Source organism: Leptodactylus fuscus, chromosome 3 (genome assembly GCF_031893055.1).
Source record: "Leptodactylus fuscus isolate aLepFus1 chromosome 3, aLepFus1.hap2, whole genome shotgun sequence".
Classification (NCBI taxonomy): Eukaryota; Metazoa; Chordata; class Amphibia; order Anura; family Leptodactylidae; genus Leptodactylus; species Leptodactylus fuscus.
The window spans coordinates 171142163-171168520 of NC_134267.1; the positions used below are offsets into that span (position 1 = coordinate 171142163).

Here is a 26358-nt window from a genome sequence, read left to right on the forward strand (position 1 = left end):
CCAAATGACCAGTTAAGTGTAAAATTGCTCTACAAACAAGTGAAAAACGTGAAACCTTGTCAGCTGAACGTGTCTTCTGTAGACAAGAATGACTAGCACTATTTTCCCATGTATACAATGTAGGTTGTGAGAGGGGGGAGTGATCAAATGATTACAAGAGCAATATCCTGATAACCATCAATTGAAAATAAAAGTAAAACCGCAGCGATCGACATTGTACATAGTCAATCAATGCTTGTTATGGGCAATTCCCAATGTTTGATCTTCTATCCATCTGAAGTGGCTACGACTGACCAGCACCATCCGTGTCTTGGCTTAGTGTGTGGTATGTATGAAATAAATGCACCCAGACTAAATGTCTATTTCAAAACATGAACATTTACTCACATAAATAAAACATTGTTTATTAACAAAAAGGCACACAATTCAAACTGTTAACAATGTAAAATATGTACAATATGCACATAAATTATTAACAAGTGCACTCTTGGTCATTATCACAGAGCTTGGAAGTTTCAGGGGTTTTCGCAGTCTTTTTGTCCAATTAAACAGCAACTCCGAGGACTGACTGCAGCAGCATCCGGTCATTTATACCGTGACAGTGTTACTAACTTCTTCATACTGGATAATAAAATAGGGGTAGCTCTGGTCATCATTAAATATAACATAGATCTGAGGTTCAAAGAAATTGTCCACACAGGAATCATAAAGGTCACTGGTTACGTCTCCTGGGTTGAGTGGAGGAGGCCTCCTCATGGTGTGGTTCCCTGCAACGTATCGTCCGGTTAATACTTTAGCCAGGAACATGTAGTGAACTCCTTTTGGAGACCTTTTCGAGAAATTGTGAGAGTAACTTGCTTTTCTGGCAAAATAACTGCCCTGTCCAAACATGGTGGCATGTTTCCCACAGACTCGAGGGTCAAAGTTATGTTTGCAAATCCCATCAACTACATCCTGGGAGGTCCCATGAAACAGATGTCTCTCGTTCATAATCCTGTCCAGTCCTGTCATCTTCCTGGCCATAAATTCTTTTTTCCTAAGAGAAAGGTGAGAACATAGGTTATAGTTATGGCTCAAGGAGGACTGGAGATCTTCCATCACAAAGGGCAAGCTTTAACAATGTGAGCCCCCACACATGAAACTGGCCACCATTTTTACGCTGCACCTGAAGTGACCACCTTGAAGAGCTTGTCCAGCTGATCCTTTTAATAAAGTCTCAGCGTGGCATAAAAAAGCCTGCCAAAAAGTAATATGTAAGCTATCCCTTCTGTTACTGACCTCTAAGAATCCTCCCACAAGAATGTGATCTAGTGAGCTGAAGTGCAAGTAAAAAGGAATTTCAACTATTGTGACCTCAGTTCCCCAGCCCCTATGTATGGAACTATGAAGTGCCTTCTCCGAAATGCAGTATGGAGGAGGGACTGTAAGCGAGATGTGCTGACACTTGTTATACAGTTGTTCCGTACATAGATCATTGGACATTTTCATTACCTGAGATTAATGTACTGCCATGCTAAGGCTACGTTCACACTTGCGTATGGGCATTCTGCTTTTCCTGTTAGCAGAAGAGCACAACGCAAGGAATGGCTGCATCTGTTATGACACCAAAGCCTAACAGACCAAACTATAAGGGTCAGTTGGGTTACCGTTATGGTGTCTACTACACAAAACAGTGCAGCTCACTATCCTATTTCATCTGGGGAATTTGATGGAATCCTAAAGTGATGTAGATGGGAAAGTAGCCTAAAAGAATTTGGCACTTATCCACTTGGATCCCCACCAATAGCTACAACAGGTGACCCCCTTTTCCTCCCTTAGTAGAAGGACCAAACTGCTGATTCATTTGAAGGCTATAGAACTCATAGAAAAAGAGCACTGCGCTCAGCTTATAGGACAATGGCTGATCACATGGGTCGCAAGCAATAAGTTCGGCTAAGGACCCATGTTGCGGAAAAGCTGCTACTTTTGTTGAAGATTTTACTTTTTTTTTTTTTTTTTTTTTTTTTTTTAGCCAAAGTCATGATTAGCTTAAAAGGAATAGGAAATCTAAAGGAAGGCCTCTCAGTTTTCGTCACTTAAATCCACTCCTGCTTTGGCAAAAAAAAAAAAAAAAAAAAAAACGAAGCAAAATCTGCAGTAAGAAAAAAACAAAACAGAAAAAACAAAACAGCCTTTTCGCAACATTGGTCCTTAGTCTTATGTAGGTTTCCCATCACATCCCCCCATAAATAAAACAGACATTTACCTTTTATATTTCTCCCATAGGAAGAGGTTCTGAACTCGCATTATTTTTAGAATACGGAACTTGGTCTCGGGAACAGTTTTGTGAAATAAAGTATAAACGGTTCTGTAACTTTTATCTTCCTTTGGCATAGGCACTTGGATAAACTCCTGAGATGAGTCCATGGGAATCCAGGTTTCAGGATAGAAGTTGGGGGTTGTGATCCCTGCGGATGATAAAGCTTGCAGAGATGCTGCGTCGCCCACTGCAGGGGAAACCGGGGGTACTCCACTCAGTGTCCTAGGGTTAGACAAGGGAAGAAACATTTAATATCACATGTTATGGGACACTAAAAGCATGCTAAAAATGTACTTTACCCCCCAAAAAGGAAATCTGCTGCAGTCAAGATGTCACTACTACTACTTAAACTCATACACAATATGTCACCCAGCTTTTCTATAGTACTGAATGGTAAACAATTAATAAGGGGAATATATCAGCACATCACATCAGGACTGTAAGAAAAGCTGGCAGCCATACTGATTGTAGTTATCCTCAAAGAAACAACTTGACCTTAGAGCGGAAACTCAAGGACTTTTATTCACTGGTGATTTTTCATACTAGAGGAAATTCCCCTTTACATAATCCCAAAATACAGCAAATTGACTAAACTGTAGCCTTAAATAAACAGCAAGCTGTAACTAACATCAGGCAGAAATTGAAAGCCATCATAAATGTAACCTTCTGGTTTGTTCTATAGAGCAGACAAAATACATTTGTGGGAGAATTGATTTCAAGCTGAGCCGACACAATAATTGTAAAACCATTCATTCTCAAATGGCTCTCAAATGTAATGGGTAGCGGAAGCCGATCTGTGCGCCGCCGAGTCCTCACAAAACAACATGACTAAGTACTGTACCAATAAAAGCGCTCAGCTCCACTTTTAATATAACCCAGTCATCTCATTAACAACAATATAGACCCCATGTACAGAACAGGCACCAAACAATAAGGGACCCCACTCCCACTCATGTAGCCGATACGCTGGATTTTATTCTAGACCCCTACTTAGTATACTGTATAAACTATAAAGCATACTCATAGTTTTTTCACACTATTATAATTATTCAGATTTCTATTCAGTGTTAATATAGGACTGATCTCTGCTTGGTTCATATATAGAAGCTGTAATGGGGGTCACAAACATTATACCCGGGAGAGACACTTGAAACTAAATTACACAGCTTATAAGGACAGGACCCCACGCAGCAGAGCCGCGGCCAAGGTGCAGCCAGGTCAGTATGGTTTGCCATTGAGCAGAGTATAAAGGGAGTGTTGAATATTAATGGCAGATTGCTTTGCCTAAAACTATGCGGCCATTAGCAATTCATTTGTAAGCCGCACCGACTATGAGCTTCTGAGCACTTCACAGCCACAACACAAGACTCCACCATTACATGGAAGCTTATAAGAAGAGTGGCTGATATCACTCTTATGGATAGGTTTTGCTATTGGTGACTAACATTTGGCTATTACCATACACCAACATTTGTGGCCTCTGAACAAACCTCTCCTGGCTAAGATATGTAATAAAACTATACTCCATAAAAACTGTAAGTATTCAGGGTGAGGAGTAGGACTCGCAGCTGCCAACAAAGGGCTTAGTAATCTCCCAAAGCTAAGGGAAAGAACATAAACAGGAAGATAGAAGCAATGTTCTCCATAAGCAACACAACAAACAGTACCATTTATGACCCAGTGTAATGAATCATGAGTTTCCTCCTAGCAGGGTGCCCAGTTGTCAATACAAACAGAATACAGATGTGGTCGCTCACTATTCCAGTAAGACCGTCCATGTAGTGACAGCGACATACAAGGTACTTTATATGGTATGAAATGTGTGACTGCTGACAGCCATGAGAACTACAGTTCTGCTGCTTCCACTCCATGACTTCTACATAGCTGGAGGTGATCAAGCCTAAACACGCCAAGCTATGGAATATACCTCGAAACGCTAAAAATAGACAAAACATTTGGCATTTTTATGCCTCCTACGTGCAGCTTGCTGCCACATCTATGGCGTGTCTATGAAGGCTGTGACAATGTGTGTAGCTGCTCATACAGTCTTCTGTAATGTGACCATGCATGTCAGACCTCCTTCACACCATGGCCGGAGAGGACGGCATGTTCCTAAATACAGGACTGTTCACTGCACGCTCCAGCTGTGCATGACCACAAACCTACACATCTGTACACATCTGCCGAGAAACATGGCAAATACTCTGACAAGGATCACAGTGCAGAATGTTACCGGTGGTGGGGACGCCTCTGCTCCATAAACAGCTGTGTTTGTGTAAAACCTGTGCTATGTCAGAAGCTAAGAGGCAAGAACTTGTACAGTCACAGTACTGTGCACTACCATACCGACCCTGAACATTATAGAATGTCAACTAATACACAGTATGTAATGGGAAGTCAGAGGAGTGCACCAATATATGTAGGAAATATGAAGAGATAGAAGTACACACAGAAAATGTGAACAGGCAGGAGGAATGGGGAGAGATAGGCGTACACCGACATCATCTGAAGAGATAGGAGTACACCCAGGTAATGTAAAATGACAGGAGTATACCTACGTAATGTGACGTGATAGGATTACAGCTAGGTACTGATGCATGTCACTATGGTGTCCGAACAGAAATTAACCTAAAGTGATCAATGGTATGTGATTGCTATGACTGACTGTCAGACTCTAAAAGTGGGTGATCTATAAAAACGCAAATCCATCCTTTAAGGGGCTTTCCAGGATTTTGATACTGATGACCTATTCTTAGAACAACTGGCACCCTGACTGATCAGCTAATACCAGCAGCATAGGCACAGAGTACACAATGTGCAGAGGCAGAAGCAGACAGCTCCATACACTGTGTAGTGACTGGTTTATGAAGCTTAGCTCCCATTCAGTTGTATAGGTCATCAATATCAGAATCCTGGAAAACCCCTCTAACACTGCAGCTTGGCAGTTCCTTCAGTTCAGCTCTTTACATATCAAATGTCTGTCAGCGAAGGGAAATCTACTTACTGGAGATGTGGTAGTAGCATAACAGAGGAGCGAAACAAGGGTCTTTTCTTGATTTCCTTTCTGAAACACGCATTCTGCTGGAAGCCGTCTTTAATGTTCAGTATATATTGGTTGTGCCATGTAACAAATCGGACTTCCTTCAGTCCTCGGAAGTGGGCTTCCTCTATCAGCTTCACAACCGGCTGTCATACAAAAAAAAAAAAAAAAAAACCTTGGTCACCACAATTGAAAGACATTATAGACTGTTCACTGTATAGAACAACCTTCATTTACAGTAATGCTCTATTAGACAGACTATAAACGACAAGTTTACCTCGGAGTATTCTCGCCACCCAAAGTGATCTCTGCAATAGTATTTCCAAACAGTGTGGTAATTCGAGACCCCACCAGAGGTAGAAGGAGTAGACAGTCGTCGGATTTGGTCAAATTCAAGACTTTCATAAATAGTCATTGTGTCCATGTTTGCTAAAAACTCATGTCCCCTGAAAAAAAAAAAAAAGAAGAAATTGTTAGATGACAGTAGCCATTTAAGATCACCCTACATTGAGAATAATTACTTATTGCTATGCATATCTATATGCATAATATGTGTACAACAGTATCATATACATATTCACAAACAGATTAGCCATAAAACTGACCAGCAATTTATTGGCACGTGCCATGGGGCATAAATCTGAGGCCTCACCTGCCACTTCATCACATTTTAAACCCAGGTGTTACCCTTGTACATATACAAGTGTTAGTAAACTATTACTTGTTCTGTTCTAAATATCAGTTTATTTAGTTTTAGGGGTGGGATATGCCAGATGCGCCTTAATAATCGGTGTGCTCCTGGTAGGGGCATCGGTGACCCAAGTGGCTGAGTTGATAGGTGTGTCGAGGCCCGCTGAATCTGTGAACACATCTTAGTATGGAGAAGTCTTTCAGGTCTTTGTGTACTGAGATGTGATGACAGAACCAGTAGCTCCGAGCAGGCGTGCACCTACAGCCGTCACCAGTCCGGTACATCACACCCCTAAAGCAAACACCGATTCTTAGACCAGCACAAGTAATAAAGTTTATTAACAGTGATATAAACTACGTGACTGACGAAAAAGCAGCATTACCGTTGATGGGATGTGTGTGGAAGAGATCAACCTAACTATGTAAAAATAAGGTTATACTAGTTATGTTGTCCTGTAGACCACGGCCCTTGTATCTAAATGCTAACAGTCAAAAACTGCAACCCCCCCCCCTTCCTAGAGTAAAGTGTATGGGGCTGTGTACTAGACATACATGATACCTATGTCTGTCCAATGCACATGGTGTATGAGCCTCCATAACACTCATCTAGAGGTCATAGTGCACTGATGTCATGTTGTCTATAGCCCTGTGGACTAGAGTTTCATTTTTCATCATTTAATTTTGCTAAATGAACTCCATGACCAATTTCCCAATGACTGACTACTCCTGCTGTAAGAAACCAGGTCGGTATCAGTTTCCTGTGCGATTTGTCCGTGTGAGTCTCTGTGAATGAAAAGCAAGGAATTCATGAATAAATGGGATCATCTGTTCTACAGCTGGAAGCAGAAACGTGAACGAAAAATGAAACTGGGCAGCGTTCCTAAACACAAGGCTGGTTTTGGGGAAGTGAAAATGCTCAGCCCTCCCGTGTGCTAATCGGGCATGTCTATCACTTATAGCCCAACTTGTTACCCTTCAGACACGTCTCCAAGGCAACCCATATCCCTATTAACCAATAATGGCCCAAAAAACAGCATCCAAACAACGTAAAGATACGGAAACAAAGAGCGCAGCAGCTCACGCCAATGTAAAGGAAGGGAGGACGGAGAGAATAAATCTGCCATATATATGTAAGAGGACGCGCTCTCTCAGTAAACCCCGTCAGTCCCCACACAACACAGTATGTATGTGATATGTGCATGCTAGGAAGGAATTTCTGCTTTCAGCGTAACTGGGCAGACTACTGCTATCTAAATACGAGCTTAGCACGGCTATAAATAATAATTTGCATGAGAAAGACGGAGGCTGCAACAGTTTCTCTCACGCTATCCTGCTAAGGCTGAACATTTTGCAATACAGATTTCTTCAAATAGGTATCATTACCCGTGACCTGGAAAAGCACTTCTTAGCATTACGTCAGCAACTTCTATGGAGTTCTAACCAAGCCAGGACTACAAAGCCTTCCAAGTTATTTCCTTTATACCAGCAGACATATTAGTCGTGTCACATTGCCAGTAAGCTCTGTTCCATCCATTGGCATACAGAAGGATAGAAGAAATAGGAACAACATGTGTTTAGCTAAGGAGCCATCACAGATACCATGGCTGCGGTAATGGAGTTAATAGAAGACACAGGTAGCTTTCTCTAGGACTTAGATATGGACGTGTACAAGGTTCTCCGAGTCTGGTCAGGAATAAGAACTGGAGCTCAGAATGTCAGGATATATTACACATAAGGAATAGGTATATAGTATTAGGTACAGACATGGTGTGAATATCCAGGGTGGTAAAGAACTGATCTAACAGGAATTTGCACATTATGCGTCTCAGCAAGGGAGTGCACGGAAACTGTCATGGAGTCAACCATTTTGGATGACATTTTGGCATGCATACAGGGACTCACTTCATTTCTCCCTCACCTAGCACAGGTGCTGCCCATACACAAGATAAAAAGTTGGACTAAAACACAATCTGAACATTTAAAGGGAAGGTGTTACCAGAATATGACTTATACAATTCTATAGGTTAGACATTGTTTTTAAGAATTTTTGATTCCTTTTACTTTACACTGCCATTTTATATCTATCTAGTACTCTATCCTGAAGTTTTCATTCTGGCCACTAAGCCTAATGATAAACGGAAACACCTGCCAACTGTAAAAGCATTTTCTTTTACTCAACAACTGTATAGATAACACCACTGACCCACTCTATCCACTACTGACTACTGGTGGTAGGGGGTTGTCTATTGCTGGTGGATGGTCATGTGTATGGGCACAGTCATTGACATCTGACATTAGGATCTGGAGTTACACAGAATATTACTGCCAGAAATCTGTAGTGTAATGGAAAATGTGCTCGAGTGCGAAACACATCTTACGCCATACAGAGGTTTCTCTAACCATAGGGATTACAACAGTGAACAAATTGACCATTACATGACTATCAAAACACTGTCATCTGCCCAAAATATGCTGCAATTGATGGGCTGATCTCTGCGACAGGAAGCCTGACAAGTTTTACATCCCATGATGTGGTCGCAAAACTGTTAAAGTGATGGTAATCTCGAGACACCTTCATACAAACACTCGGCTCACACGCTACTGACACGATGTTGCTGCTTAGTTAGTTTCTAGTTTAGTCATCTGTTTTTCAGAGTCACCTCTGGTTGGCGTGGCTTCGCAGTCAGCTTAGATCATGAATTTACCTTTGTTTGCTGCCATATACCCTGTCACAGTACACTGGTACACCGTGTTCCTACCACAAGCTCCTAGCTGGGTCTGGCTGTTCTGTAACATCACGTTACATCTGTATTGTACTCTGCACAGGGGTGGATGGCCACAGACAACAGAAACCTGCACAAGTGTACCGGAAAGATGCCTAAACCAGCCATTTCTGCCCATTAACTTCTGTATTACTATTCCCATCTCAATAACGTCCATTGATGGTTTTAATTCTAGGCCATTTCTCATTATGGGGCACAGTTTTGTGGTTATCATGTGGCCACTAATAAGAAATAGTATGCCATGAATCACTGCGTGTCACTGACATGTCTGCATGGAGGACACTGTGTGGTACCACTAACAGAGCTGATGGAAAGGCTTACAGTGTTCTTAAGACAAGCCCTTTAAGCATATAAGATCACGCTGCTGTAAGGGTGTACGTCAGCCGGACATTTTCAGCCTCTGGATGTAAACAAAAATCACTGACAGCAAGCAGAGTATGAGATTGTGGACTAAATGAACTAAGGCTCAGTTCACATCTGCATTTGGGGATTCTGTTCATTTGCAGCACTTTTCACATGTAAATCACACAGACCCTGATATAGTCTATGGGGTTCACGGATTTCCTAAGCTAAATGCTTTTTTTTAAATGCGGATTTGGTTTCCGTTCAAGGGGTCCCCAAGTGGACTCTCCGAACAGAAACCCGAATGCAGATGTGAACCGGGCCTAAAGTAGAAGAACGCTACTGTGCATAAGCAAGTGAGAGACTTTGATAAAACCCCCTTAGAAAATAATTCTCTAGAAATATCACAAATATAAGTCCTTTAGTTGTCACCTTGCAAAAAAAAACAAAAAATACACACAAACCTTTACTCTTTTTAGGGATTGTGAGTAAAAACCAATATGGAAACAGCCCTGGCGCATATGAATGGTCACCCTAGGATGTAGTGATAGAGGACGGAGCTGTAGAGGATTGTGCGGCTAATTTTGTATCTCCTTGTTGCCAGGCCGGCTCATTAGACCTGATATTCTTGAGCAGATTTTCCTCACGGCACGGTACACTTACACCCACAGATCACATTCACATCCTCAGCCCATAATTACCCCGGCTGCTGCCTGAGATTAGAAAAGGACACATGAATTTTAAGCAGGCGCAGCAGGAAAGGCGGAGAGGGTGTGGAAAAGTGGGGGTCACTGATTGAAGTTTAATAGATTGCCACGGTCCTTGTACCATTTCTACAGATTTCCAGAGAAAGAAAAGCCTAATGTAATTAGGTTACATTATTCCTAGACAGGAGACGGAGGTGCCGCATATGGCGAGGCCAATGAGGACACGCATTTCATCATCTGTCTTTGGTGCCCGATAACAGTACTGTAAGATAGGATCACAAGACATCTGCAATAAACCCCATTCTTTGTTTCATCAGCAAACTAATGTCTATGGGGCTGCAAGACCCTCACCCAAAAACAGATGACTAGAAAAGAGTGAATGTTTCCTCTCCAGTTTCATTGCAAGAGGTACCAGCAACTACTCTCTCAACTGTCCAAGGGACCGCTGAACTGCAAAACCAGTCATGGTGCTTAAGAAGTTTATATATACGCCAGCAATGCTAAATATGGAAAACCCCTTTAGGCCATGTTCGCACAGTGCAGTTTTTATTACAGGTAGCATGGTGGCTTTTGCACATTCACTGGCCTCAATGGTTACCTGGACACAAATGGCACAAGATTGCCAAGGTCAGTTGGTCAAGTGATCGTGACAGATTGCCGCAAGGACCAAACACCAGGCACCTTGTTAGAGCAGAATTTCTAGGCAATATTTACCAGGATTAGGGCAACCTCTTTACAGCACCAATGTAGTCCGTGACTAGCCGAGACTGACTGCTGGAGGGAGAGGTTCTAGGTTTACAAAAAATATAAATAAAAACCCATCTACACACTATGACCATGGGAGTAGAGGCAAACAATATAGACTAATACGAGGAGATACAGCCTGGATTAAGGGATTATTCAGGATAGTGTGTAAGGAGACGGGACACACGCAATGTGCTTTTATAGATTGTAGTAGAATGTAACCAAGCAGGCCATTTTATTACAGCAAGTGTCACAAGGCTGTGAAAGCCCTGGCAGCAAGGATGAGAAGGACACGAGATACACGATATGTTGTAAGATATGAAAAGGAGTCCCTTATTTTGGGAAAAATGATATGAACATTAATACCCCCCCTCCAATACAGAATGCAGAAGAATCTGAATATTTCCACTGCAGATTTGCTGCAAATATGTGAAACTAGATCCAACGTAACAGGAAAAAAAAAATATATCACTAATTGCTAAATAAATATCTCTAATAAATTACATCTGTTTATGGGAAATCTGGGTGCAATTAATATCGCTACCATTCCAGCCAGTAAAGGGGGAGGGCAAAATCACAGGCCTGGTAAAGCTGGGTGACAATTGTGGGGGCAGTAATGGGGGCTATACTGGTAGTCACCCTACTTACCTGTACAAAACAGCCAAATAGAACTGTAAAAATGTGACAGAAGAGGACAACTCAAAGACTTCTATACATTTACCAGAGAATTTTATGTTATTATTATTATGTGCATTTTCCCCATCTGGTAGGAATGTGGTGTGAAGTGAAATCCAAGAGTTAGTCACTGCCGCTACCTTGTCGTGCAAAGGTGTGTGTATAAACAGCGCTGGCTTTCAGTTCCTGAATTCGGTTTTTTAGCTGTTATTTCTCAGGGCACATACACAAGACAATGAACACTTCCTCTGTTTACTACTGTACTACTTCTTACCATTTCTCAAGTACACACACAACCCGCAGTAATGTTCAGGGTTCACACTGCACCCTAAAACTTTACGTGGAGTGTAATACATTAAAACACTGAGCTGAGGTCTGGCTGAGCTTATATATATATATATATATATATATATATATATATATATATATATATATATATATATATATATATATATATATATATATATATATATATATAAATCTTGTGTGAGCTTAAAGGGGTTGTCTAGGAATTGGAGCAATCCATGGGGTGGTCAGGAGAGGTGTACAGTGAAGGGAATAAAAACACCACCATACTAAATTGTCCCAGGTACTCTTGTGAATACCAGTGCCCGTTTCCAGCTCATGCAGCTACCAGAAGCCCTGACGCTCAAGTTATGGCTGAGCTCAAAGAGTAATGATACCAATGATACTTATTGCTCAGTGGTCACTAGAGCATCAGGGTTTCCAGCCTCAGCACAAGGAGGAGCGGGCACCAGTGGCAGATAGTGGAGAGTCAGGGACAGCCAAGTAGGGTTTTTTTGTTTTTCACCTCCCTGTGCTGTCCCAATTTCTGGACAACCCTTTTAATAGATCAATGGGCAGTTCCTTTCAGTGACTGACAGCTATCGCTATATCTACACTCAGAGGGAAGGCCATGAATCACTTATTAGGACCGCCCACTGGACTCCTAGATTAGAATGAGCAGGGATTTAATGAATATGTGATAAGTTACACTAAATCTTCTGCCACAAACTGTATACCAATCTGCTCATCTCCTCCTGCTCTATAATGTGATTCCTACAGTTTGAACAGCATGTGCCACCCGATAGGTTCCCTTTACTACAAGTACAAGCACCTCAAAACTACCCAGCTGTCCATGTAAAATACCAGAGTCAACTGGCATCAGCCAGTGTGGCCTGTAGGATCACATTGATGTAGAGCAATTAAAAGGGGTTCAGACCAATATTGAGAGGCAAATGTTATTCACTAATAAAAAGTTGTACAATTTTTCAATATACTTTCTGTATCAATTTATCATGTATTTCTAGATCTCGGCTTGCTGTCATTCATTCTGTTACTTCTTGTGGATAAAACTGACCGTGGTCATGTGATGAGAACACAGGTGCTGTATACTCATCACATGACCATGGACTGTAAATCACATGACCATGGTCAGAGTTTCATCCTCTAGAACAGGGGTCCTCAAACTAAGGCCCGAGGGCCACATGCGGCCCACCAAGCACTTCTGTCTGGCCCCGCCGACAAGCGTGCATTTATAATGAAGCTCCTGGGGAGCTGGGGCCAGGCCATGGAGCGCACTTCACTTTACCTATTGGAGGGCACCGCTCCGATGTTTGTGCGCCCTGCTCTGCCTCCAGCCCACTGTTTAAAAAGTTTGAGGACCCCTGCTCTAGAAGTAACAGAATGAATGACAACAAGCCGAGATCTAGAAAATCGTGAGGAATTGATACAGAAAGTATATTGGAAAATTGTATATCCTTTTATTGTACATTTGTTTCTCAATATTGGTCTGAAAGTGGCCAATCCCTTTAAGACTGATTTCCACGAGAACACAATACTAAGGCATACATGTGAGACGCAATGCACAGTGGTCTATAAACTATATCCTGCGATATAACTGGCTTACATGTGCTTCATGATCTCATAGGAGACAATCCGATCAAGAAATTAGAGTAATATACTTGACAGAGGGTAAACAGTCCTCGGATGAACCATTTAGCCTATGGCTCTGCACACTGAGAAGTGGCCAAGTTTCTCCAGACTATAACAATATGGCCACGGTGTTCCACACTAGGAGTATTGTTGGTGGGAAGTGAGCAGTTGACTACAGGTGGAGTTGCTTTTGTGTTACATCCTGCTTTTCTGATAAGGACTTTTTGATAAGCAAAGTGAAAGCCATTAGTAAAGCTGATTGTTTGCAGAAAACCTTTGTGTAAGGGCTAAATGGAGTGAGGAGCAAAGTCATCAATTACAGGAGCTGTAGACAAACCCCTAGGTGAGGACTGTGTAAAATGAGACCATGGGGGCTGAGAGAGATAAGAGTGTGCAACAACATGGAGAGGTAACCTACATACAGTAAGTCTCTTATGTAAAATGCAGGTCAGCATGCCATCTGCAGATGAAGTGCTTGGCACTCTAGTTATGAGTCCTAAACGCATTAGAATAATCAGTTTTTAGTTCCCTATGCATGACCTAGCCTAGACAGACAAGGCAGCCTCCTATCTATAAGCCTCAGATCTGAATCAGGCAAATGGTATCCTTACCTGAGAAACTGCAGCAAAGCTTTTGTGGAAGTCATCACGTTTATATTCTCTGTCTTCTATATCAAAGGTTTCTTTCTAGATTTCTAGATAACAGCAAAGGTTTATCTGGTGCGGCTTCTTCAAGACACTTTTTATTCACAGGACAGATAAGTGTCTGATTCCTGTGGAGTCCCACCAAACAAGTCCTGTACCCCCCTTAGAAGGGAGTGGTGGCCACATACACATACAGCCACTACACTCAGGTCCTCAAGCGCACTCCCCGAACGGAAACCTATCTGCATCAAAAAAGCAATTACCTAAGGAAACAGGTGGACCCCATAGACTGTAATGGTGTATGTGTGGTTTCCACTCCGTTTCTGCACAAAAAATGTAAAGAGAAAAGTGCTGCTTGCAGGATTTTTCTCTGCATATTCCATGTATAGCTAGGCGAATGGAATGGCCTGAACGCAGTTGTGAACTGGGCCTCAAAGTCTATGGGACTAATGAAGATAAATACAACAGATATTGGTCAGTACACTGCAATGCTAGAAGGTAGGGGTGGGTTTCGCCCATTGCATCAGTATTGTAGAAATTTAAGAGGGGACTGGGGGGGGGGGTACTAATGTAGTATTTTAGCACAAATGGACTTACAATGTAATTTAATCCATAGCAAGAAAACACATATGGCAAAGTTATGACCATAAGTGCTCCAGCCTGAAATACAGAAGTATTTTGCTTGTGGTTTGGTTTTTTTTTTAAAATCAGAATTTAACATAAAAAAGTGCTGAGCTGTCTACATTTGGTGCAAGAATAGACATTTAAAGTGTACTTCAAGCAACTTTTCATAAATACATAGTACATGTGGATATAAGAAACTTCGTAATATATCTTATTAACAAGATGTTTCCTTCACCATTTATCAAGTTGTTCTCCAGCTCCTTATCTGCAATCTGACTGTTTATATAAGATTCCATTTCCACATCCAGCCTCACACACAGAGCTCTATGGAGAGGGGCGGGGAGTAGGGGGCTGCTGTTGGCTAGTTAGGACTATTCTTCAACCCTTAAATGTAATATAATAAACTTGGATAAGATATAGGGAACAATGACTGATGTTTCCAAGAGGACTATTGGGAACATGAAAAAGACTATGGTCAGGTGGCCATAGTTAGAACATGCAGGACTCCTTGTTCCCAGCTGGGGTAGTGGTCAATGGACAAGTGTATTGAACAGGTATTTGAGTTCACAAGTAAAATAAAATGGTTTCAGAAATTCTCCTCTGAACAGCGACCAAGGCACTGGGGAAGAAGTAATTTCCTTTGGTTAAAAAAAAAAAAAAACCTCCTCCTGAGTATGCAGAAGACATTCCCTCCTGATACAGTCATCATATGCCTGGATTGGGGAGGGGGGGGGGGGGGGGAGAAGCTTTTGCCAATGGAATATCATTAAAGGTAATGTGTCATCGGCCTGATAACTCTCATCTTCTGTAATCTGCTGGAATGAATGATTAAGCTGCTTTGTACAAGCCCATAAAGTGCACTGATAGCACAAATGCAGGAATGTTATCTTGCACCACCCTCAGTAAACACAAGAGCGGGCCTTATTTTGCTGTATATGACATTATACATATGGCATAGGTCATATGTCATCATCCCTCTTAAATATTTAACACATTGGCTTCAGCAGACTCCACTGTATCATGATCTAGACACGAAAAAAAACAACAAAAAAACCTGCAGCTTGTGGGCAAGATAGAGAGCACCGAAAACATGAGACCGGCTGATGATGAGGTAGACAGGGGGAGAGCGCTCAGCTGTGCTTGTTAACACACAGACGCAGGAAGGAGAAGCACTTGTTCATGAATGGATAGCCCTCCTGGGGAATAAAGGGAAAAGGCTGCCGTGCAGCCAACAAAAATGCACAAAATGCTATTCCACCAGTGGTCAGCAAAGGGTTACACCACCACTGAGCACAAGCCCCGCTGACGTACAGGTACAGAGGCTCCAAATCTGAAAGCTGTTTATGTGATGAAACAAACAGTGAATGCATTTGAGATTGTGGCATCTACAGGACGGCACTTCAAAGAGCTCCGGCTTCTTGGATCGTCTGTGTAGAAACCAATTAGTTTTATTTCATATGGAAGTGGGAAATAAGGCGGCTGATGGTACCCAGATTGCTCAAAGCATGTATTTAGAGCCTCTCCAACATTCCCAGTACATTGCGGCTTTGTCACTGGGGCTGCCAAGTCCTGGAGAGCATCAACTTCATTAAACCTAGAACTAGGACGTAGTGTCGTGTGCAGCCATCTTGGCTCTCCTCTTATGTATGGGCAATATTTCAGATCAGACCTTACTCTTTCAAGCCAATCCAACCCATAGTGAGTGATAAGACTGAGCTCACCTATAGTGCTGGAGATACCCAATATCAATCAGGGCAGACATTCTCCTTATGCTACTGAAGTATATCTCCCAGAATGCTTTTAGTAATGCCCATGAGCAGCCCACTATTTTACTTTACTTCAGACTCCCTGGCAGACCCGAAAAACAGAGAGCTTGGTGCACATATGAACCCTAGCCTGCCGTACACCCTGTATGAGCAAACATGACTTTAGTGGCCTGGCAATAAGAACTGTCACAGACATCAACTGAAAAACCTAGCTACCTGATGACGCAATGATAACATATGTATCATGATGTAAGTATAAATGGGTATATGTAAGGTGCCCATAAAGGTACTCCCACTATACACCTTCTAGACCTACAGTACATACTGTGCCTGACATCCAACTAGAAGGGATATTAGAGAAGAAGTGTCTGAAGCTGCAGTCTCTCCCCCCCCCCCAAAAAAAAAAAACCAAACAAAATAAAAACACGACTTTGTGGGATGGGAAGAGAATTGGAATGTATAGTCACTGGACTACATACATGGAATTAAAGCTGTTCATGACCGGGTGTTCCCTTTTTCAATAAGATTAGTGATAGGAAGTCCAGAACAATGTCTGACTCTATGGTCACAACCAGGTGCAAGTGATGTTAGCGGCTGTCTGAGCTCCTATAAGCTGAGTACTTTAGGTTTACCGTCCCTTTAAGACTGAAGGTAAAAAAAATAAAATAAATCAATGCTGCGATCTCTGGCACACGGAAGGGTTCTAAGGTCACGCAGAACACGTGTACATTCCTTCCAGTGGGAATAATCAATTAAGTCGCAGTTTGTGATTACAGAGAATAAACATCTTTCCTCTCCACATTTTAGTGTTAGGACAGAATGGAAAAAAAACCAGGTTTGCTTTGTGGGATTTCACCAACCTCACCATTGTATTTTAGCACTAAGGTAATTAAATGTAGAAACATTCAGTACGCAGCGCTCCATAACTACATTACAGACCACAGCTAAACAAGGAACAGTATATAATATCATAGTGGAGGGATCCCAACACACATATAGACCCCCAATACACAAGTGAAAAAGGGAGTCAAGCCCGACTTGGCAGGACCAGTCAACTATATTATGTGTATAGGGTCCTCCATATATTCACCTGACAGATATCATCACAGGAAGAAAGGATTAGCATTATACATCTATCTTAAGGGGGATATATGGTTTCTGGTATTGAGCGTGGCTCTGAGTAATGTTTACACACCACAAGCCACGGGCTCACTTGTTGTACAAACTGGAGCGGAGAGTGCAGGTACTACAATTATTGCCGCAATGGTTGGTTAAGTCAAACTTGAAATTTGTGCCTTTTTTACGGCAGGCTTCTGGTGCAAAAAAAAAAAAAGTTACAGTCCCTGTGCTGGGACTCCTGGCAGTCAGCGGTAATCTGTGAAGCATTCTGGCAGTAAGGTTCATTTACCAGACAGCACCACCACAGGTAAAATCAAGAATTGCACAAAGTCTGTTAAAGTCAATGGATTGTCTGTGTAATGCAGGTCAGGACTGGTCCTCCAGGGGAAGACAATCTTTCTAATTCTCTCTTCTTCGGCCACAGGATTTGGAACAATTGTAATAAACAAATGTATAAAGCCAAAACCAAGAAGTTTATTTATCACTGGCGTACAAATGGCAGTCATCACCGAATAACAGGCTTTTCACAGCCCAGTCATCATCATCTCTTTATTATAGTCCCTTTTTTCAGCATTTTTGGGTCTGAATATATTATAATATAGGTATCTGCACATTCCACCTTGAGATTCAGTATTTATACACTGCCTACCTGGTTTAGCATTCACACTAGGGTTGTCCTAGTATTGTGTTTAGTACCATCCAATTCTGCTGCTATTTATTGATCATTTTATGATATGTTGCAATAAAGATTTTTCAGTATTTTATTATATTGATATTGTGATTATTTATGCCTTCTGGGTGGCTCAGTTTTTGTGTGATTTTCACAGCCCAGTGCCACAACCCCGAATACCACACATGCCTTGTATACTGGTGTATTCAGTTAGTACCAGCCTGCTTACTATGACAATGAGAAGGTTATCTCAGGTCATGTTCCAGGTGTTGCTAGAACCTAAATCTTTATTAAATGAACAAAAACAAATAAAGCAGCAATAACAAACCACAGTTTACAGTTACAGTTGATGGAACCATACTTTCTTAAAGTGCCAAGGAAACCAATAGGAACGCACAATTTGCAGCCTCTGGTTAGCAGTGAAGCTCATCCTACTTGTGCTCTCCTGACCATGCACAGTGCTGAGCTGGCTCTTCCTGGTTCTGCACATGCTGCACTGCAGGTTTGCTGAGCCGTCCAACCACAAGAGATTAATAACCCCGGCCAAGTAATGTGGTAACAATGCAAATCATATGCCGCACTGGCTTGTTTAGGAGCTTCTCAGGAAGGATCAACACTATTTGTGTCCTGTTGCCAGGTAACTCAACTTAGCCTTGAAATAACTCAGAGACAAAGGTTGAGGCGACCATGGAACTTATTGACTGACCCAAGAGCTTTTCTCAACAGCAACGTTACAACTGAAAGCAACCTTTAAATGTGCATGAAAATTTATGTGCACTGACTCCTGGGATCACATAGGACCATGTTACCCAGGCTCCTGCGATCATGTGTGACCATGTTACCCAGGCTCCTAGGATCATGTGTGACCATGTTATGTAGGCTCCTAGGATCATGTGTGACCATGTTATGTAGGCTCCTAGGATCATGTTATGTAGACTCCTAGGATCATGTGTGACCATGTTACCCAGGCTCCTAGGATCATGTGTGACCATGTTATGTAGGCTCCTAGGATCATGTTATGTAGACTCCTAGGATCATGTGTGACCATGTTACCCAGGCTCCTAGGATCATGTGTGACCATGTTATGTAGGCTCCTAGGATCATGTTATGTAGACTCCTAGGATCATGTGTGACCATGTTACCCAGGCTCCTAGGATCATGTGTGACCATGTTACCCAGGCTCCTAGGATCATTTAATACTGTTACGCACACTCCTGCGATCATGTTATGTAGGCTCCTAGGATCATGTGTGACCATGTTATGTAGGCTCCTAGGATCATGTTATGTAGACTCCTAGGATCATGTGTGACCATGTTACCCAGGCTCCTAGGTTCATTTAAGACTGTTACTCACACTCCTGGGATCATGTGTGACCATGTTATGTAGGCTCCTGGGATCATGTATGACCATATCACCCAACTTCTTGGGATTATGCATGACCACATTACATATATAATGCTCATTTCACTTTAGCCAAATCCTCGAAGTCAGTAGAAATAAAGAATTCCCAAATAAATAAGAGCATAAAAGAGTTTCCTTTCCCTCCTATCATAAGATCCATTCCCATTTTGGTTAGCAAATTAAAAGAAAGCCTACAGTATATTACCAGAATCTCTCCTAAACTTATAGCCTGCTGTAGTTGTATTTTTTTTCTGTCAAAGACTGGCAGTTCCATTGTGAAAAAGAAAAAAGAAGCTTTGGCAAACTCAGCCACACCAAGGATGCACCAAACATCTCATCTGCACATGGAATTACATACACATCTACAACAGTGTGTAAGTGATTTAGAAGGGAGTTTGGTAGTGCTAGACTCGCTGGCAGGACTGATTGAATTACACCCAAGGTTGGGGATGCAGGAAACAGACAAACTGATCATTTTTGAGTGACTTCTCTGCAGGAAATCTCTATGGGTCTCCCACAGGTTTTAGCAAAAGATGAAACCTGCAGCGATAGCAGACATCATTGGGGTTTAAAACCCACCACACAAGTCACTTTGCACTGCATGTTTTACTCACAGTATGTGGATGAGATTTGCAGAAATGTCACACATTATGCTGTTAATGTACACACTTCAATAGCTGGAGAATGTACCATTCACTTGCACTGGATGCAAACTATTAGCAGATTTAATGTGGATTTAGCATTATTGCACACTACCTCATGCTGCTGGACGTTACTGAACGGCAAGGCTGCTGCGCAGGTGGAACACAGATGTCATCCGTGTATTGCCCATGCACCGGCCGTGCTTTTACGGCCACATTCATTCAATGAATAAGGGTCACAAATGGCCACAAAACCACACAGGAATAGGACCTGTCCTAATTTTTGCTGTCTGTCCCACGCATGGAACCGAGTAATACACGGTCATGTGCGTGGGCCGACAAATGAATGGGTCAGTGTGTTAGATGGTAAAAACCCGGTTAGTACACTGACCTAGCACACTGTCGCATGCAAGATCCTAAATGCGTGAATACTGCTGAACTCTTCTAAAGACACATGTGAATCTTTAAGACAAAGACAAGTTAGATTACTACTAGATTCAACCAGCATGAGGCTATGGCTGTAGTATTGTCCCATAAGATGTGACACTTTCACCAGTTATCCGATATAAGTAAATAAATAAACCCCTAGGTAAGACTTCACTCACTCTTCCACTTCTCACTAATACTTGCTATAAGGCTGATTTTCAGAACGGCGGCTGAGCCACAATAGCGGCTTTGTGAATTAAGCAGGGTTATGTGATTTAGCAAATCACATCAAATAAAGTGTTTTGAAATATTCTAAGTATCTAAGCCAGCAAGATCCCTTCTTAAATGCTGCTGCTTGAGGTAGCAGAATACTTGCAGAAAGGAATTTTAAAGGAGAAGGACACTGGTACATCTCACGTGTAACACTACATTATACAAAACTTGACACGTTAGAAGTTGTGGGAACAAATTTCTATGTGGGGCCAGGTTCTAAGACCCAACCAATTTTATTGGAGGTGCAAGAATACCATGTATGAAGCCATATCCCTTCAGAGCACAGCACTCAGATAGTAGTTTCTGGCCCTTCTTAAAAATCCATTCGTGGACCCCCACATACCAAAACGTTGAGCACATCACCATGGCATATCAAAAGTTTTATTGAAGTTTAGTTTCCCTGCTTTGATGGAGTAGGATCCACAATGTACTTACCGGATACACAATCAGCAGCCGTGGTAAGCGTGGCACAGACATTATTAAAGGTAACAAATACAGCAAGTGAAATCTTCTACATGAATGACATACTTACTGATTTCGCATTTTGATCCGGTCACAATCTGGGCTACAGTACAGTCTTTCCATATGTTCCTGCGACTCATCATTTATATTCTGCCACATGCCATTGTCTCTCCTCCTAATTTGCCAATGATAGGGCAATACCGTATGGTGCTTTTGGCAATCGTCACCATAAAAACACAACCCTTGTAAAAACTCCACACAAATGTCAACCCCATCGTTCTGATGGACGTGGTACTGCAGCTGGTTTAGAAGATCAAACACAAGATGAAGAGACGCTTCTTCAGTCTCGTTCTCAAATATCCCAGCGTTACAAGGATGGTTTGGGCTCACATTGTATTGGTCCGGACAGCTGGTGTCGTGGAATATCCCGGATGAGTAACTTTCTAACATGGCGTTGGTGGCATCAACAGAATTTGTTTGTAAGAGAGGATCCTGGAAGGAGCTGTTGGCAGTGCTAGGAACAGTCCCACTAGTGCTTTCTGATGGAAATGTTGGTTCTGTACTCTCTAATACACTGGACCGCTCTTCATCAAGATCTTCGCTTGTATGAACAGGCGCCGTGTGCTCCGGCCTAAGACTGGAATTCCCAGATAGTGCATTGTTCTGAGGATGTTGGTCCATATCTAATGCCTTTTTGACAAGGGGTTCACATAAGTTACTAGGGTTCCCAGCCTGATCATTGGCTACAAATATTCCATTAAGAGTCCCAGATCCTAAAAAACTAGTAAAGATTGGCCGCAAAGCTTGAAGGGTCTCAGGATTTAAGATCTTTTGAGCTGCCTTCTTCTTGAAACTCGGTTTTACAGGGGGAATTTTATCCGAAAGTCGGGAACAATCCACATTTGACACTTTTGGAATCTTTAATGTACAGTCTTTAGTCACTGCTGCGTCCAAAAGTTGCAGAGAGCCGTCCATAGTGCTCAGACTCCAGTCGGCCCTATATTTAGAGACAGAGACAAAATATAACTACACGCGAAGACATAGGTTTAAAACCAGCACTGCTAAGACTCCTTAAAGTACACAACCAGAAAGGACTTACTGTGGAGATGACGCCACCATCCATTCTCATCCACACATATGGAAGCAGACATGAAAGAATGCAGGCTGCACATCGCAGTGGTTTGCCTCTTGGCATTTAAAGCCACAAATACCTTGAGCTCATCGCTACGCAACATTTTTGCACACGTCTTACCTATTATTTACACTACAGTGTAACGCTAAAAAAGAAGGCACACAATGTATCACAAACAGGCCTAGCAAAACAGACAGGCACAAGCTGACTACAACACAGCCTTAAGGTCACATGCGTATGTACACACCCTGTCTCACTCACTATCTTGTGCTCTGACACACACCCAGTCTGACACATTCACAAGGCCAGTTTTTCATTCCCAAGTGCGACTTTCTTAGCCTTAAGGTGGCACACGTAGCAACATCAAACATCAGCGTGAATGGTGCATTTATTTCTTTTGGGGGGGTTGAGATCAGAAACCAGTGTTAGTCTATTCATCCGTAAGTTGTCACCTTATGGAAAGGGTCAAATATGGAAAGAAATTTTAATCCACTCTTGCATAATTCCAATGGGTTCAAACCACTTTATAAAATGAAGACGCCACTGGATGAGACATCTGGATTGAAAGGATCAGGTGACTAAGAGCAGCATTGGGCCAACCAAGGTATTGGAAAATCTCCCGAGGCCATAGACAGAAGTGCTCATAATACACACTGACCTAGTCTGCTGTCTGCCTGTAATGTGACCATAGCTAACAGCAGTATGCCACCTTTCACGTGTGGTGCCTTGGAAGCTGTACATGATTAATATATATAGCATAGCATTTCTTCTGTAGATGCAAGCTCCCCGTTACTCCATATTTACCTCCCCAGTGAATGTTATTCCACCTGCTACCGCTATATTGTGTACCCAAGTCACAATTGACAGAACAAACGTCAGCGTCTGATAAAGGCTCGACATTTCTGGAGGACAGAGGTCCAGCACGGGGCGAATTAGGTCAAACATGTCAAGTCTTCGCTATATTGAAAACAATGTTAAAAACTGACATGAGGTTGACATAATAAAAGCAGACATTGCCTTACTTCCCCCACTGAAGCACGAAGCAGCTACAGTCAGAGCCAATATACTGGCTGATAACTGCAGACAATAGACTCACTTCTGATTTAATAACTTTCCATGTGAAAAAAGCAGCCATAGATCAGGCGAGACTTAGAAACATTTATAACCCACCGTCTCCCCTGACAAAAGGATGCGGTAAAGGGGTATAGCGTCACAGGTCCGCCAAGTACAACCAATCTGGGAAAGTGTCATGACAACAAATACAATCAGGCATTGTTCACCTGCATGCTCCAGATTCTCACAGACAGACACCTTGTTGGTAACATACGGCACACACCACACCAATGTATATTGTATATGTAAGATCTCACCCATTGTATCTCCTTAAAGGGCCACTAACCCTGAAGAGGCAAGTACATGATAAAAGAACAGCTACCAATATCCTTCATAAGTATGTATATAAAGGTTTCTGGGTGTGTGGTAAAGAAGTGACAATGGGGGGTAGTCATTTTCTTGGCTTTCTGTCAGTAATCCCAAGAACATCACAGTCACTCTGTTCCCAGCCGGAAATGGCAGCTTACACAGAACAATAGATAGTATTTAATTCTCCACATATAGACAGTAAACTTAGTAATATCCCTTTCAGGGCTGGTTCACACCTGCGCCCACTCTCCGCTTTAGCCAATCCGGCCGGTTTCCATCTTCTGCCCTGAGAAACTGGACAAGGGACGGAAACCGGGAGCTCAGTTTTCAAATCCATTCACTTGAATGGATTTGCAAAGTGATTGCCCGTGTGAGTCTTCTGCACCTCCGCAGCTAAACAGTTTTTTTTTATCGGACACAAATTCAGACATGCAGGACTGGGTTTGAAAACTGACTACCAGGTTTCAGTCTCCTGTCCAGTTTCTCAGGGCAGAGGATGAAAACCCGACGGATTGGCTAAAGAGGAGACTGGGCACAGGTGTGAACCTGACCTAACAAAGAATGAAACCTGAGTGGTCAGTGACTTTACTACTACTGTTACCTGTAACACGATGGATGACATGATGTAATGTAGTGAAATAGATTACCATGCATATAAGATAGACAGCCCCCCACTACCACATTATAATCAACTCACAAGTGCTATTTGTGAAATCTGTGAATGAGGCAATACGCTGATCAGGATTACATTATCTACAACAATAATGCCCATCGTGTCACAGAAGGGGGCTTCAAGGTGACACTGGTATGAGGCAATTCATGGTAACTTATGGGAATTGCATCAAGAAAAAACAAACAAAAAAAACACATAAGAGTTCATTAGAGCATAGCATGCAGGTCCCACGGGCGTCAATGACATCCCCTCCAATTGGTGCTGCCATTATATTACTTACTACATGCTAGAGATGTTCTGCTGAGAGATCTGATAACAATACAAGTTAACCCCCAAAATGCCAGCACAGACACCTACTTTCTTATGTCTACAGCTTAAACACAGTACATGCTTACTATCGCACTCGGACAATACATATATACCAGGGTAACAGTATGGAATAGGAAGGTTATTACAATCTGCGGTCACCACGAAAGTTTACGAGAAGAATGAATCATTTCATGGCGGATCCAGGACTGAAGTTCCAAATTCCACAGTAACTTGATAAAATAATAATGAATCATTGTCTTTTGTATCTCCAGCTCTGCTGTGTAGAGTACACATTCTTTCACAAAGTACACAACAGTCACATCCTGTACACGCTCTGCCGTATACAGTACAAAGACACGCACAGTATATAGTCACATAGATGTCATCCTCTGATCAGCAATTGATCACCTGAAATAAGCAATAAATGAAAGAACTGACAGACAATGAGAAGTGTCCAATAATCACATCACCCACTGCAGACTGTCACCGCCAAACAATCCCTACGACAGATCTGCTGATATTACAGAGGGTGAGAAACTTTCCCGATGACTTGATGAAATTCATCATGTCGGATGATTCTGGAAGCAGAGGTGTAGTAAGTCTTCCAGGACGTATCCTATAGAAGATCGTTGTCCTGTATGAGACATGCACTGCAGGTATGTAGTACTGCAGACTAGAGGAGACAATGACAGCCACACACTACAGCGCCACTTACCTGATCAGTGTCTGCACACAGCCCTAGGTGGCCATAACTTTTCACTCTATGTGCGGTAATGGTACGAGACACTATTGTGAAGTCTGGGGATCAGTGTGCAGGACTCCGAGCCCCCTACATGTTCACACACATCCTACTCCAGTCCCTCACTACGTGATCCATGGACAGCGCTTTGTTCTGGCCAAGTTTCCTGACAATACAGAACACCTCTAGCGCCCGCTCTGAAGCCACACAAAGTTCTAGATCCAGTGATAAGTCCAGGACAAGGCTCCGGCAGGATCACTTACCTGCCCAAGAAGAAGAACAGGAGTCACTCCAGAGCTGCAGGAGATAAGAAGCAGCAGCAGCCCAGTATCCCCCGGCTGAGCCTCAGAGGAGGTGGGAGGGCTTCCAGGTCCTACCCGGCTCTGCTCTCCTCACTACGTGACAGTCGCCCCATCCCTGCTGTGTACACTCTGCGCTGCTGCCGCGTCCTCACATGTTACATTAAATATCGCTTCCTGTGGCCCCGCCCACTGTTGCTCTGCACGACTCAGGGCGGAGCCTCGTCTGCTGAAGAGCCGTCTCATGATAGCAACCATAACACATACAGTAGAGGTCGCTAGCGTCACCTGGTGGACACGGAGCACGCTGCGCCCGCCGGTATGGCTCTTAGCCATAGTAAGAAATGTTTTGGAGAGCGCTGAAATGGTTAATGAGTGAGCCGAGTGTCCAGGGAGACCCTTTTGCTGCCTCTGGCTTCCCCTGTGTTTGGGTAGGGGGGAGCAGGGCTGTGTTTGCAGCCAGTGTGCCTGCGCTGCCCGCTTGTGAGGCTGGAGGCAGTGAAGCACTGGACGGCTCTCTGGTGCTGGCTGGGGTGGGCGTGG

The 26358-nt window shown here is 42.7% G+C and overlaps 1 protein-coding gene across 1 annotated transcript; it reads right to left on the minus strand.

The window, feature by feature from the left end:
* Positions 1-396: 396 nt before the first annotated feature.
* Positions 397-26039, minus strand: TIPARP (TCDD inducible poly(ADP-ribose) polymerase). The gene is made up of 6 exons (XM_075268758.1): positions 25780-26039; positions 21312-22238; positions 5617-5785; positions 5304-5485; positions 2246-2521; positions 397-1036 (listed from the first exon to the last, which is right to left on the minus strand). The coding sequence occupies exons 2-6, from the start codon at positions 22214-22216 to the stop codon at positions 589-591; spliced, it is 1980 nt and encodes a 659-aa protein (XP_075124859.1). The 5' UTR covers positions 22217-22238; positions 25780-26039; the 3' UTR covers positions 397-588.
* Positions 26040-26358: the final 319 nt, after the last annotated feature.

What these genes read in the sequence shown, in the direction of transcription:
- TIPARP (XM_075268758.1), bottom strand. Translation starts at nt 22,216, where the DNA reads ATGGACGGCTCTCTGCAACTTTTGGACGCAGCAGTGACTAAAGACTGT. An exon ending in GGTGGCGAGAATACTCCGAG is followed by an intron (nt 5,486 to 5,616) that starts GTAAACTTGTCG and finishes TTTGTATGACAG; the next exon opens with CCGGTTGTGAAGCTGATAGA. An exon ending in ATGCTACTACCACATCTCCA is followed by an intron (nt 2,522 to 5,303) that starts GTAAGTAGATTT and finishes GTCTAACCCTAG; the next exon opens with GACACTGAGTGGAGTACCCC.